Source organism: Mobula birostris, chromosome 9 (genome assembly GCF_030028105.1).
Source record: "Mobula birostris isolate sMobBir1 chromosome 9, sMobBir1.hap1, whole genome shotgun sequence".
Classification (NCBI taxonomy): domain Eukaryota; kingdom Metazoa; phylum Chordata; class Chondrichthyes; order Myliobatiformes; family Myliobatidae; genus Mobula; species Mobula birostris.
Genome location: NC_092378.1, coordinates 39,060,585 through 39,074,284, shown reverse-complemented (window position 1 = coordinate 39,074,284; position 13,700 = coordinate 39,060,585). Strand labels below are relative to the sequence as shown.

At 41.1% G+C, this 13,700-nt stretch overlaps 2 protein-coding genes across 9 annotated transcripts in view; one reads left to right on the top strand and one right to left on the bottom strand.

Moving 5' to 3' along the window:
- The window catches only part of aass (aminoadipate-semialdehyde synthase), an 83,458-nt gene extending 79,353 nt beyond the window's left edge, over nt 1-4,105 (top strand). For both annotated transcript variants that reach the window (XM_072267868.1, XM_072267869.1), the window contains exons 23-24: nt 312-488; nt 3,638-4,105. In XM_072267868.1, coding sequence (XP_072123969.1) covers nt 312-488; nt 3,638-3,753 — 293 coding nt within the window. In that variant the 3' untranslated portion in view covers nt 3,754-4,105. The remainder of the gene's footprint in view (nt 1-311; nt 489-3,637) is intronic.
- Nucleotides 4,106-9,089: 4,984 nt separating this feature from the next.
- Nucleotides 9,090-13,700, bottom strand: part of LOC140202693 (receptor-type tyrosine-protein phosphatase zeta-like) — a 307,307-nt gene continuing 302,696 nt past the window's right edge. For all 7 annotated transcript variants that reach the window (XM_072267863.1, XM_072267860.1, XM_072267859.1 and 4 more), the window contains 3 exons: nt 12,185-12,327; nt 11,621-11,756; nt 9,090-10,153 (listed from right to left, as the gene is read on the bottom strand). In XM_072267863.1, coding sequence (XP_072123964.1) covers nt 10,007-10,153; nt 11,621-11,756; nt 12,185-12,327 — 426 coding nt within the window. In that variant the 3' untranslated portion in view covers nt 9,090-10,006. The remainder of the gene's footprint in view (nt 10,154-11,620; nt 11,757-12,184; nt 12,328-13,700) is intronic.

The window sequence follows — 13,700 nt, the reverse complement described above, 5'->3', positions numbered from 1 at the left end:
TCTGTCCATCAGAGAATGCTGTGGATAATATTGCACTTATTTTTAGCATGCAGAAACTGATGGTTAGTTGAGGTGAGTGCTGGCCCTATGTCTTTAATGACAAATAGAAGATAAGTTTTGATTCAAGCAAACAAATGAAGGAGCCATCTGTGGGGGGTGGGATGGGGGAGAATTGTTTTGGGTTAAAAGCTGCACCAGCCCTGAAGCATTGACGTTCCTCCCCATCCCCTCAGCTTGCTGAGTTCCTCCAGATTCTAGCTTCAGCTGTCTCTTCCAGTTCCATGTTTTGATTCAAGTTGTGATTGTTTCAGCTCCTGATGAAAGAGACCTGGTTGTCTTGCGAAATGATGTTGGTATTAGACACCCTTCAGGCCAGCTGGAAACCAAGCATGATAGTCTGGTGGTCTATGGTGATGTTGATGGCTTTTCAGCAATGGCCAAATGTGTTGGATATCCATGTGCAATTGCTGCTGAGATGATATTAGATGGTAAGTGTTCCCTCATTTCATGCACGTTATTTTGTGATGCTGCTGTGGATGTTTCCTCAGACTGAAAGGAATTTAGATTATGAAGACACGTAGTCCTCTTTTATTGTCATTTAGTAATGCATGCATTAAGACATGATACAATATTCCCTTCGGTGTGATATCACAAAACACAGGACAGCCCAAGACTGAAAAAAACTGACAAAACCACATAATTAAAACATATAGTTACAACAGTGCTACAATACCATAACTTGATGAAGAAGTCCATGAGCACAGTAAAGTTCAAAGTCTCTCAAATGTCCCACATCTCACGCAGACGGGAGAAGGAAGAAAAACTCTCCCTGCCATGTCGACCACAATCCGACTCTGTGTCATCCAAAAACTTCAAGTTCTGATCAGCTCTCCGACACCGAGTACTGAGCGCCATCTCTGTCCGAACGATTCGACCTCCTTCTCGTTCACCAAAAGCAGGCAAGGCCGGGGATTTTGAGGCCTACCCTCCGAAAGATTCCCGACCACGCAATAACGACAGCAGCGTACGAGCATTTCAGAAATTTCTCCAGATATTCCTCTGTGCTTTCACGTCCATTCTCCATCAAATCAGAATTGTCCGCGGCCCCTATTTAACAGATACTTTTGCATCTATGGTGATGCGGAATAAGATGGGTTGGATATAGGATCCTTTAGAAAATTAGCAGAAGAAGCCAGTGAAGTCCGGGCAGTTAAGATCTTGGAATAGTGAACACATCACTACTGAGCAACACACTCAAAATGCTGGAAGAACTCAGAAGGCCAGGCAGTACCTATGGAAAAAGGGTATAGTCAACTGTACTCTGCCATAGATGCTGCCTGGCCTGCTGAGTTCCTCCAGCATTTTGTGTGGGTTGCTTGGATTAGCAGCATCTGCAGATTTTCTCGTGTTTGTGACCTCACTTCTGACTCGCCCTTCCTTATCCATCTCCCTTTTGTGGACTCAAATCCCATTCCAGAATTTGAGACTAATTTGAATTTCTGTGCAAAAGGGGTGTGAAACTGATGGTGGTGTCATCTTTTACCAGCAGAGCCAAATTAAGACCATAAGACAAAGGAGCAGAAGTCGGCCATTCGGCCCATCGAGTCTGCTCCGCCATTTTATCATGAGCTGATCCATCTCCCATTTAGTCCCACAGCCCTGCCTTCTCACCATATCCTTCGATGCCCTGGCTACTCAGATACCTATCAATCTCTGCCTTAAATACACGCAATGACTTGGCCTCCACTGCTGCCCGTGGCAACAAATTCCATAGATTCACCACCCTCTGACTAAAAAAATTTTTTCGCATTTCTGTTCTGAATGGGCGCCCTTCAATCCTTAAGTTATGCCCTCTCGTACTAGACTCCCCCATCATGGGAAACAACTTTGCCACATCCACTCTGTCCATGCCTTTCAACATTCGAAATGTTTCTATGAGGTCTCCCCTCATTCTTCTAAACTCCAAGGAATACAGTCCAAGAGCAGACAAACGTTCCTCATATGTTAACCCTCTCATTCCCGGAATCATTCTGTACCCTCTCCAACATCAGCACATCCTTTCTTAAATAAGGAGACCAAAACTGCCCACAGTACTCCAAATGAGGTCTCACCAGTGCCTTATAGAGCCTCAACATCACATCCCTGCTCCTACACGCTATTCCTCTAGAAATGAATGCCAACAGTGCATTCGCCTTCTTCACTACTGATTCAACCTGGAGGTTAACCTTAATGGTATCCTGTACAAGGACTCCCAAGTCCCGTTGCATCTCAGAACTTTGAATTCTTTCCCCATTTAAATAATAGTCTGCCTGTTTATTACTTCTGCTAAAGTGCATAACCATACACTTTCCAACATTGTACTTCATTTGCCACTTCTTTGCCCATTCTTCCAATCTATCCAAGTCTCTCTGCAGACTCTCCCTTTCCTCAGCACTACTGGCCCCTCCACCTATCTTCGTATCGTCAGCAAACTTAGCCACAAAGCCATCTATTCCATAATCCAAATCGTTGATGTACAATGTAAAAAGAAGCAGCCCCAACACGGACCCCTGTGGAACACCACTGGTAATCAGCAGCCAACCAGAATAGGATCCCTTTATTCCCCCTCTCTGTTTCCTGCCAATCAGCCAACGCTCTATCCACGTATGTAACTTTCCCATAATTCTGTGGGCTGTTATCTTGTTAAGTAGCCTCATGTGTGGCACCTTGTCAAAGGCCTTCTGAAAGTCCAAATATACAACATCCACTGCCTCTCCTTTGTCTAGCCTACTGGTAATTTCCTCAAGAAGCCTGCCAATTTGGGTTAATACAGACTAGTATTGTTTGCCCTTGATCTGTTTAACACTGGTTGCCTGTCTTATTTCTTCTTATGTTACCTTGTGTTTAAATTAACTTTTTATTATCAAGATCATGATTACCATGCTAATTTGTTAGTTAAGAAAGATTTTAGAGTTTTTTACTTTCTTAGCTGCCATTGATCAGGCCCATTCAATTTAAAAATAAATTATTTGCACGTAAAGACTGTTCTGACATAATGAAAATACAATAACTAATGATGTGCTTTCAGCCACATGATTCAGAAGATGGATACATCTGTTGCAGGAAACTGGGCAATTATTCATGATAACTAAAAATAAGAGGCAATTGTTTGGAGCTGTCAGGAAAAATCTTTTCCCCAAAACTGTTCAGCAGTGAATCAGATTCTAAAGGAAGCACTGGGTAATTGTAGAGAAAATACTTCCACCAGTGGGAATTGTACTGTAAATTGACTTTAAAAATATAGAACAGTCATGGATCATAAATCCACTTAAGAGTTCAGGAGAATGTGTGTGTGTGTAGGAAAGTGAAGAAAAGCTCAATGCCCTGTTTCTGTGCTGTAATTATATAATTATTTGTCGAGTTGGTTCAATATAAGAACTAACAGCAGTGGTCAGTTGGTTGTATATGAGACTAGTCGGACTGTTCGAGACTGAGGTAGACTAGAAGTGAGATGCCAGTATGCTTAGTCTGTATTGTCCATTGATGCTCTTACTTTGGTTTTCTCTCCTCTTTACTGCACAACCAAAAGTAAAACATTTGGGAGGCTTGCTCTTTGTGATGTCACAATATTGTTGGTTTTTCTGTATCTTGTTTACAGGTGAAATTGCTGCCAAAGGAGTGTTTGGCCCAATGACCAAAGATATCTATCAACCAATCCTAGATCGTATCAAAACTGAGGGAATTGTACCCACTTCAAGTACCACCTTTTCATGAAAAGAATTTTGCAACTAGGATATAATATTGTTTAACCACTAATTTTATTCTTCAGAAACACCATGTTTTAAAACTGTAAATTCGAGGTAACTGCTCTGAAATAAGTGCTGCTGATCTTTCTAGTTGAGGCCATTAATTTGCAGGTATTTTCTACAGGTTCGTAATGCTAGTTCATAATTTAGTTAAAGAATCTGATAATTATTGATTGAACTTTAATGATTGATGAAGATTGTAAACTGCGGTTATTTAGTTGGTAATAATCTGAGATGCCTTTGCAAAAGATGTTTTGTTGTCAATCTGCTTTTGGAGCTCTGTGAACATATTCTACATTAAACTGCAGTTTCACTGTAAATTACAATTCATTTGGAAAAGCTGTTTTGTGTGTTTTTAAGGCCATGGTCATAGAGCCACTAATTGTACAAGTACACAATTATATCTGTTTGTGCTTTCACCAGTCCCTTAGGATTTTCCTGTGCCAGATCATGGGTAATTGAGAGTTTCTGTGGGGGTTTTCTCCACCTCCTCCGGTAGTTCAAAGCTCTAATGACCCAGGTTCACCCCCGACTGCCAATGCTGTCTGTGTGGACCTGTGACTATGCTCCATTTTCCTCCCGCATCCCAAGGTGAACATGGCTTGTTAGGTTAGTTGACCAATTGGTAGGAGGTGGAGATGATGGTCATGTGGGGAGAATAATGAAGGGTTTTGACTGTTTATTTTCCTCCATAGCTGCTGCCTGTCTTGCTGAGTTCCTCCAGTGTTTTGTGTGTGTTTCTTATTGGGAAACCTTGATGCCCATGCAGTCATTGCACCTCCCCTCTCCGATGAGATGCTGGGTCTTCCCTCGGGAAGCTTTCCTCATCCTGCTGTCCACACTGCTCTTCAAATTGTTCGTCAGGGACATCCAGTGCTAAGTTTCCTTGCTGCTCTTTTTACAAACTAGTGGTTGACTTGGTCTGGTGTACTGTACACACTGAATTCTCCACAACCACTAGATGTATACTGCAAGAATCCGGAATGAGACAGGCACTAGTATATTTCCAGAAGCCAAGTCGTATTTTCCGCAAGCATTTTGTGTGGCTCTCGCTGGATTGATGCTCAGCTACTGTAGTGGACTGTGAATGAGCGAGACGAGAGGTTGGCTCTGTTTGCCAGGATCTCTCCCTTTGGGTAGTACTGGCTGCAAAAGTCCAGCAGTTTGTTCTCACTGATGTTTAAGGTGTTATGTTCCCCAGAAGCTTGGCATTCGTGTGGATCCACAACCTGCTGAACATTGAGAAAAGGAAACCTTTCACAGTGAGGAGTGAGTCCACATTGTTGGGGGTTGGTAGCTTGATCCCAGGTAAATCCCAGTGCCCAAGATTCTACAAGTTCCGGTTGAAATCTGTGACTCCATCTGCGACCAGGGTGCTCCATTGGTGCTGTGGCAAGCAGAACACCGGGACATTACAGGCTTTTCTGTTGCCACTTGAAAGGATCTAGAGGAGAAGTTGACAGGCGGCCTGATATTTGCCTCTGCAGGGAGAGAGAAGTAGAGGCACAATAATGTGGCTGAAGTCCTGGACCTCAGTGCTTACAGCCATGCAAGAGTTGAGCCTGTGAATACGTCATTCATCTGAACAATGCAGGTAAGGCTTTTTTTTTGTGTCTCTGTTTGCTGTGAGCTGAGCTTTTGTTTCCTGCCCAACCCACGCAGAATGGCCTGGACAAACTAGTGTTACCAGCAGCAGCATCACTGAGGTACCTGTGCTGGAGAGGACCTCCAAGTTAATTTAAGCACACACACTGTGTAATCAGCCTAAAGCTGCATGGTCATATCTCCCAACATCACAGAGTATCCTTTTAAATTATTACAAAAGTTATAGGTTATTGCTGTGTTCCCAAAAGCAGCCAACTTGTCTTGGTAAGGACAGAAATGGTTGTTGAATGAACAATGAGTAAATGTACATCCAATTCTGGAAAAATGTCAGACATGCTGAAAGAAATAGCACGTAGACCTTCTCAGTTCAATTTAGTGATGACAATAGTTCCACTGGGAAATGATTGACAGTATTATTAACTTTTGTGTGGTTGGTCCAGTTTCTGGATTCAACTAATTATTGCTGGTCTTATTAAATTGTTAGCTAGTTTTTGCCTTTTAATGGCAAAATTATTGCCACTCTAATATCACCCAGAGTTTTGGAGTTATGCAGTTTAATGTGGAAAACCAAAAGTTGCTATGACTAATAATTCACCCTTTGCCTAGAGCACATATCGTGAAGCATTTTCCAATTCGATCATGGATGGCCATTTAAATGTCTGTGAATTTAAGCCATTGACAACCTAGTCCTATTGGGGGAAAATAAAAGACCCTGAAAATCTTGCATTTGTTTATTGAAGTCTATAAATTTTCTATGCAGAATGTGCCAGACTTGTAGTCCAAACTAGTTCTAGGGTTCACTTGAGAATCAACTTTGGGTCAAGTTAAAAGCAGGGATATAAATCTCGTATTTCATTGGCCACACCCTTTCTGATGCACTTTTCCATCTCTTGGCTAATGACTTTGTTATCTCCCATGCTCTTTTGAAAAGGACTTGTACCTTTATCTGGTTGAAGAGCGAGCTACTGAATGATCCAATCATACTCAACTAACTTTAGGACCCCTGTGGAGCCCTGCAAATGGACCACATACTGTGTGCTTCAGAGTCCTAGTCCTGCTGATTGGTCAAGGAATGGTATTTCACTTAAATGGTCCCGTCAACACTGAGAAATTAGCAACAGGAGCACTGAGGTCCTTCATTGTTTATTACATTGATAGAGATTGGCAAAATGTTTTCAATTATATTTTGTTATGAAAGTCTGTGTAGAGGGCAGTTGTCTGAATAGTGGATGACTGGGCTGCCCTTTGGTTGCAAGTTGTTGTCTTTATCTCTGCTGTCACTTCAGCAATTGTGTACCTGCAGGCCCACTAGCTTTTTAATCCAATAAATAGTAATTTTGCTGATGTCTGTGATATTTTCCCATACAGCTTTTGCGAGAAAATAATACATCAAAGGTTCAATCTTCAATTAGTCTTTCTATACAGTGTCCCTTAAAAATCCATATTATTTATTATTTTAAACTTTCCTAAATCTCAATTAGTAGTCTTTCCAATTTCATGATAGTGTGAAAATTTACAGTCTGAGTCCTTGTCGTTCTGTCTTTCAACAAGCCTACACTTGAGACCAGGTACATAGAAACACAGAAAATAGGTGCAGGAGTAGGCCATTTGGCCCTTCGAGCCTGCACCGCCATTTATTATGATCATGGCTGATCATCCAACTCAGAACACTGCACCAGTCTTCCCTCCATACCCCCTGATCCCCGTAGCCACAAGGGCCATATCTAACTCCCTCTTAAATATAGCCAATGAACCGGCCTCAACTGTTTCCTGTGGCAGAGAATTCCACAGATTCACCACTCTCTGTGTGAAGAAGTTTTTCCTAATCTCGGTCCTAAAAGGCTTCCCCTCTATCCTCAAACTGTGACCCCTCGTTCTGGACTTCCCCAACATCGGGAACAATCTTCCTGCATCTAGCCTGTCCAATCCCTTTAGGATTTTATACGTTTCAATCAGATCCCCCCTCAATCTTCTAAATTCCAACGAGTACAAGCCTAGTTCATCCAGTCTTTCATCATATGAAAGTCCTGCCATCCCAGGAATCAATCTGGTGAACCTTCTTTGTACTCCCTCGATGGCAAGGATGTCTTTCCTCAGATTAGGGGACCAAAACTGCACACAATACTCCAGGTGTGGTCACACCAAGGCCTTGTACAACTGCAGTAGTACCTCCCTGCTCCTGTACTCGAATCCTCTCGCTATAAATGCCAGCATACCATTCGCCTTTTTCACCGCCTGCTGTACCTGCATGCCCACTTTCAATGACTGGTGTATAATGACACCCAGGTCTCGTTGCACCTCCCCTTTTCCTAATCGGCCACCATTCAGATAATAATCTGTTTTCCTATTTTTGCCACCAAAGTGGACAACTTCACATTTATCCACATTAAATTGCATCTGCCATGAATTTGCCCACTCACCCAACCTATCCAAGTCACCCTGCATCCTCTTAGCATCCTCCTCACAGCTAACACTGCCGCCCAGCTTCGTGTCATCCGCAAACTTGGAGATGCTGCATTTAATTCCCTCATCCAAGTCATTAATATATATTGTAAACAACTGGGGTCCCAACTCTGAGCCTTGCGGTACCCCACTAGTCACCGCCTGCCATTCTGAAAAGGTCCCGTTTATTCCCACTCTTTGCTTCCTGTCTCCATTCTCTATCCACATCAATACCTTACCCCCAATACCATGTGCTTTAAGTTTGCACACTAATCTCCTGTGTGGGACCTTGTCAAAAGCCTTTTGAAAATCCAAATATACCACATCCACTGGTTCTCCCCTATCCACTCTACTAGTTACATCCTCAAAAAAATTCTATGAGATTCGTCAAACATGATTTTCCTTTCACAAATTCATGCTGACTTTGTCCGATCATTTCACCGCTTTCCAAATGTGCTGTTATCACATCTTTGATAACTGACTCCAGCAGTTTCCCCACCACCGACGTTAGGCTAACCGGCCTATAATTCCCCGGTTTCTCTCTCCCTCCTTTTTTAAAAAGCGGGGTTACATTAGCCACCCTCCAATCGTCATGTACATTGATTACTAACCATTCCAATCTCACAATTATATCCTCTTACCTGCACACTTGGTAGTAACTTATTCTCCAATAATGGGACAGTTTCACTAGTACTTCAGCCATGCTTTCTGCTGTAATAATTTTTAAATGTCCCTAACAATTATTTCTGTCATTTTTAATTAATTATTCAAATGTCTTTAATATTTGTCACCAATCTGCTTTCATACAAGTATTCAACATAGTTCTATATTACCATTATTAAAATAAATGTGTTTCTACTTTAAATCTCTGTGTTACTTGTTTGTCAGCTATAGTGATATACTTTTGATACCCCACTGAGAATACATCAACGGTATATAGCATGGTGTTTGTTACAATGAATTTTTTGGTAGCTCAGTCTGATGTACAGTGATGGGTTACATCTGTCCTTGAAAAAATTTTTGATATGCCTTCTTCCAGAGTATGTAGCTGGTCTGTCTCCAAATTCTCTTTTACAGGTGCTTCAGTAAAATTGAATGTAGCACTAACATTAGACAGTTGTTTCAGGATAGGAAGGATGCTGTGATATCTCTGGCAAATATGAACATTTTGTTCTTAAACTCCTGATTGCTGACAGATGTGCTCCTCATAACGTGTTACTGGCACAGTCCCAATAATGACAGCCACTGATAACCAGCTGATAAACCTTGTATTTTAATTCTTCCACAGTAGCCACAAATGTAAAAACATCAGTTGCAACAAAATCACACATCATCTGGGTCTTTCCTCTGTGCAGTCTTTAAAAGCTACTGTTCCTGTTGCACAAATAGTGTTAAAATTGCATGCTGTTATTTGTAAAAATTACATCACATAGGTCATTAATAAACACCTGACATGAGATTTAGAATCACAGCTGAATTAAACGTATTTTAAACATTAATAAAATGCCAGCTACAACAACAATGTAATCAGAACATCAAAAAAAGACTAGAAAAGACTCTGTAGTAAAATATAAAAATCTAGAATTATAAATAGAAATTTGGTCCATAGAATGGTTCATTGTTCTACTATTTACACTATGTATTAGAAGATTAATTTTCTTTCTTTAATAAAGCAATGTCCATATTTCCAGACTTAATCAGCACTAACCCCTTCCTCTTTCTGTGCATTATCTATCTTGTCTTATTGGGCGCTGCTGAGTGATGGCCTTGTAAAGTTGTTGATATCATGGAAAATAGGAAGAAGGTAAGACTTGGGCAGTTGCAATTTGGGAACCAATGATGGTGTGGTCACTATCAAAGCCTCTTCATGAATGAATGTCGCCCTCCCTCCCACCCCCTGCCCCTTTTCTAACTCCGGTACAAACTGGAAGCATACCATGAAACAGGACACTGAACATGCTGAATATGCGACTACAGTGAACACCAGTCAGGCCAGAATGACGCAATTCACATACTGCACAATTTCGGCTAAGAATTTTTTTTTATATGATGTCATCCACGGGTCTTCATCCAATGATGACATAAAATGGATATTAGCAGTCCACAGTGGATACCTGTATAGCTAACAAGATCTTAAACAGGATTCTGTGTTGATAAAAACATCCATTTCACTGTTACACCAGAGACTCCATGCTTTCTGCCCCATTGTAATCTTCAGCAGACAGAGCAAGGCCATTGGTTTCCAGTATAGCTGCAGTGGTTTTGTCTTCCCTTGAGTTGACCAGGCTGAGTACAGCTTTGTATAAAAATTGGAACTGGTCCTGTAAGGAGATAAAAGATCCCATTCTTTTTGTGACACTCTCAAAAGTAAATTTTGCAACATTCAATAGATAAAGAACAACAATGTGAAGTCTTTTCCCTTATTTCTCCAAATTGGCATTAAGATCTGCCCTTCTCCAACCGTTCACCCCCAAACTCACCCCAAATTGTTGATGATATATTAAAGCAAACACCAGAAATGTCATATCTTTATTTCCCTTATTTTGAATGCCCTCGTAGGTAATAATAAAAATAGGCCACCTCTGTCTGATTATTTTGTGGCATACGGATTAGATTATGACAACACTCAGTCGTGGCAACTGTGATTGGTCCGCTTGGTATCATTACATTTTTTCCTATGCTGCAGTAGCTTCCCATTGGGCAACTGAAGGGCAGGAAAGGAATTCTGGCTTCAAAGCTTTCCATAAAGCTTTACAGACCTCCAAAATTATGGAGGGCCCTGTGCTTGATGCCAGTTTGTATCTAGCTGCTACAGCCTGTTGACTTCCACCTGAAGCTAAAATTCGAATGGTGATTGCCAGTCTCTGAGTATACTGTGCGTACACTGATGCGAAATAAATGGTTGGAGACGATGAACCAAATCGTTAACTCTACCTGCCGACATCCGAAAATGTTTGAAATGCATTTCCTTGTCCATGGCTCTCAGTGGTCGGACAAGCACAGAAAATTCATCCTCCTTCAGTTTCAGTCACCATTGTTTGAAGTTTGAGTTTCAACACGAAGAAACTCAACACAGTGGCATAGAAACCCCACCGCCAACTAGCGTTTTGGCGGTGAATTGCAGAGCGATGCAGACACACCAACGCACAAGTATAAATGCTCACAACAGCGTAGCCCACTTGCTTAGGCTACAGTGTAAGCTAGTATGCACAAGTATAAATCAGCCTTTACTAAAAGTATTTTAATGTTTCTTGTCTAAGGCTTCCAGTCCTGCCAAAGGGTTTCGGCCCAAAACATCAACTGTACTTTTTCCATGGATGCTGCCTGGCCTGCTGAGTTCCTTTAGCATTTTGTGTGTGTTGCTCGGATTTCTAGCATCTGCAGATTTTCTTGTGTTAATGTTTCTTGGTTTATTTTTCTCTAAACTGCCTGTGCTACACCATTAATATTTTTCACTGATTCCAGAAAGCAACTTTAGTACACTGCGCCCTGCAGGAACTCAGAAAGCACCAGCCCTCCCTTCCTGTCATCATTTCTGCTTTGCAAAATCGATCGCTGCAGAATTCAGTGCCGGAGGATTTATCCTGCTCTCTAATCCCAGCTACTTTATAACATTTTCTAGTCCCTAAAGCTTATGGCGTAAACTTCTAATCAGTGCCAACAAGTCAAATGTCCTCTGCCTGATCCATAAAGAAAACGTCAGACTGCATTCATTTTTGCCTAGTATCAGTCTCCTTCTGAATTAAATGGGTTTTGATATGAACAATATTGAGTGGTTAGTGACTTACGATATCGGTGAATATGCCAGGCCTCATTAAATTGATCATTTTAGCCACTTGATAAACATCCACTGAGTTTTCACTCTCCAGCTGATCCATCAGTTTGGTCAAAGCACAGAAGGTGCCAGCCGTAATACCCCCGTGCCTGTAGAATTGATGAAAGTAGATGTTTTAAATTCTTTTTAGTATCTACACAAAAATCATTACTATGTTCTGCAGTGCAACTGCAATCTAGGCTAAGTTAATGTTCATAAAATGCAATGCAACCTGTTTGTCCTTCCCTCAGCTCAACAAAGAAGTTCAGGTAAGTGTGAAGCAAGTTTAATGATACTGTATAATTAGAAAAATATTACTACACTTGGGTTGAGAAGGTAAGGGCTATTTTAACCTTTTTTTCTTTAGCAGAATCTATTCAAGTATTTCCAGGAAGTCAAGCAACAGCATACAGTCTTGTTTCTGCCACTCCAACAAAAGGACAACAGGGCAAAGGTGATATTTTCCATTGCTATGAAAATCCCTTTGTAAAGAAATGCACCTTGTGCAAGTGGTTTAAAATGAGAAAGGGGATCTTACTCATCATGAACAATTATTGGCCCATCTCTAGTAGCAGCAGCATCCCGTATCAAATTGAGGAGCTCAAAGGTTTTGCTTATTGGACCATCTGGATTGGGCCACCTTGGAGACTGGTAGTGTCTTACTTCAAGTACATAGTCATCCTGCAGCAGAGGGAATTGAAAAATAAATAAGCATTGCAAATACTACAGCTGTTATTCTCTGATGAAAAGTGTACTACTTGTATAACAGAGTTTTTGGCGTAACCTTAAAGTTGATCTATTGAGATATTCCACACTGTTGGTTGTGTATTTCCCAAATTCAACAAAGCCCAAGGTCTAATTTTTGGATTGTGAAATTTTGATGTAATAAGCCAACATGTCTGGGAATCTTCTTAAGCACTGATGAAATATTCTGATTTATTGTAAATATCAGTTGTATGCTATCCAAACTCAACAAACTCAAGGACTAATTTGTTGATTGTGAAATTTAATGTAATAAGCCAACATGCCTGGGAATCTTGAAAAAGTGATGTACTATTCTGATTCATTGTAAATGTCACCTTCAACACATTCACATAAGGAAAAAAAATGAAGGAGAATAATTCTTTAGCATTCTGGGTATTCTTTCAGCAAATGCTCTACCAGTAAGCTTCACTGAGTGGCCTCATGCACATTCCATTTTCTGCACCTACATAGCATGGTTACATAGGTGTTTCTCAGGACCATCAGTAGATATATTTAGTGCTGGGCAATTCGATCATGGCTGATTTATTTTCCCTCTCAACGCCATTCTCAAAACCTTTGACACACCCTTACCAATCAAGAACCTATCAACCTCTACTTTAAATATGCCCAATTATTTATCCTCCACAGTCATCTGTGACAATGAATTCCACAAATTTACCAGCCGCTGGCTAAGGAAATTTCTTCTCATCTCTGTACTGAAGGGTTGTTCTTCTATTCTGAGGCTGTGCCGTTTGGTCCTAAACTCTCCCACTATTGGAAACATTCTTTCCATATCGAACAACAGGAATTCTGCAGATGCTGGAAATTCAAGCAACACACATCAAAGTTGCTGGCCAGGCAGCATCTGTAGGAAGAGGTGCAGTCGACGTTTCAGGCCAAGACCCTTCGTCTTTCCATATCCACTAGTTCTAGGCCTTTCAGTGTTAGGCATGTTTCAATGAGATACCCCCTGCATTAATCTAAATTCCAGTGAGTTTAGGCCCAGAACCATCAAATTCTCCTCATATGTTAACCGTTTCATTCGAGGGATCATTCTTGTAAACCTCCTCTGGACCCTCTCCAATGCCAGTACATCCTTCCTTAGATACAGGGCTCAAAATGGTTCACAATACAGTATTCCAAATGCAGTCTGATCGATGATACCTTATAAAGTCTCAAGCATTATATCCTTGCCTTTATATTCTAGTCTTCTTGAAATGAATGCTAACATTACATTTGCCTTCCTTACTACTGACTCAGCCTGTAAGTTAACCTTTAGGAAATTCTGAACTAGGATTCCCAAGTTTTGT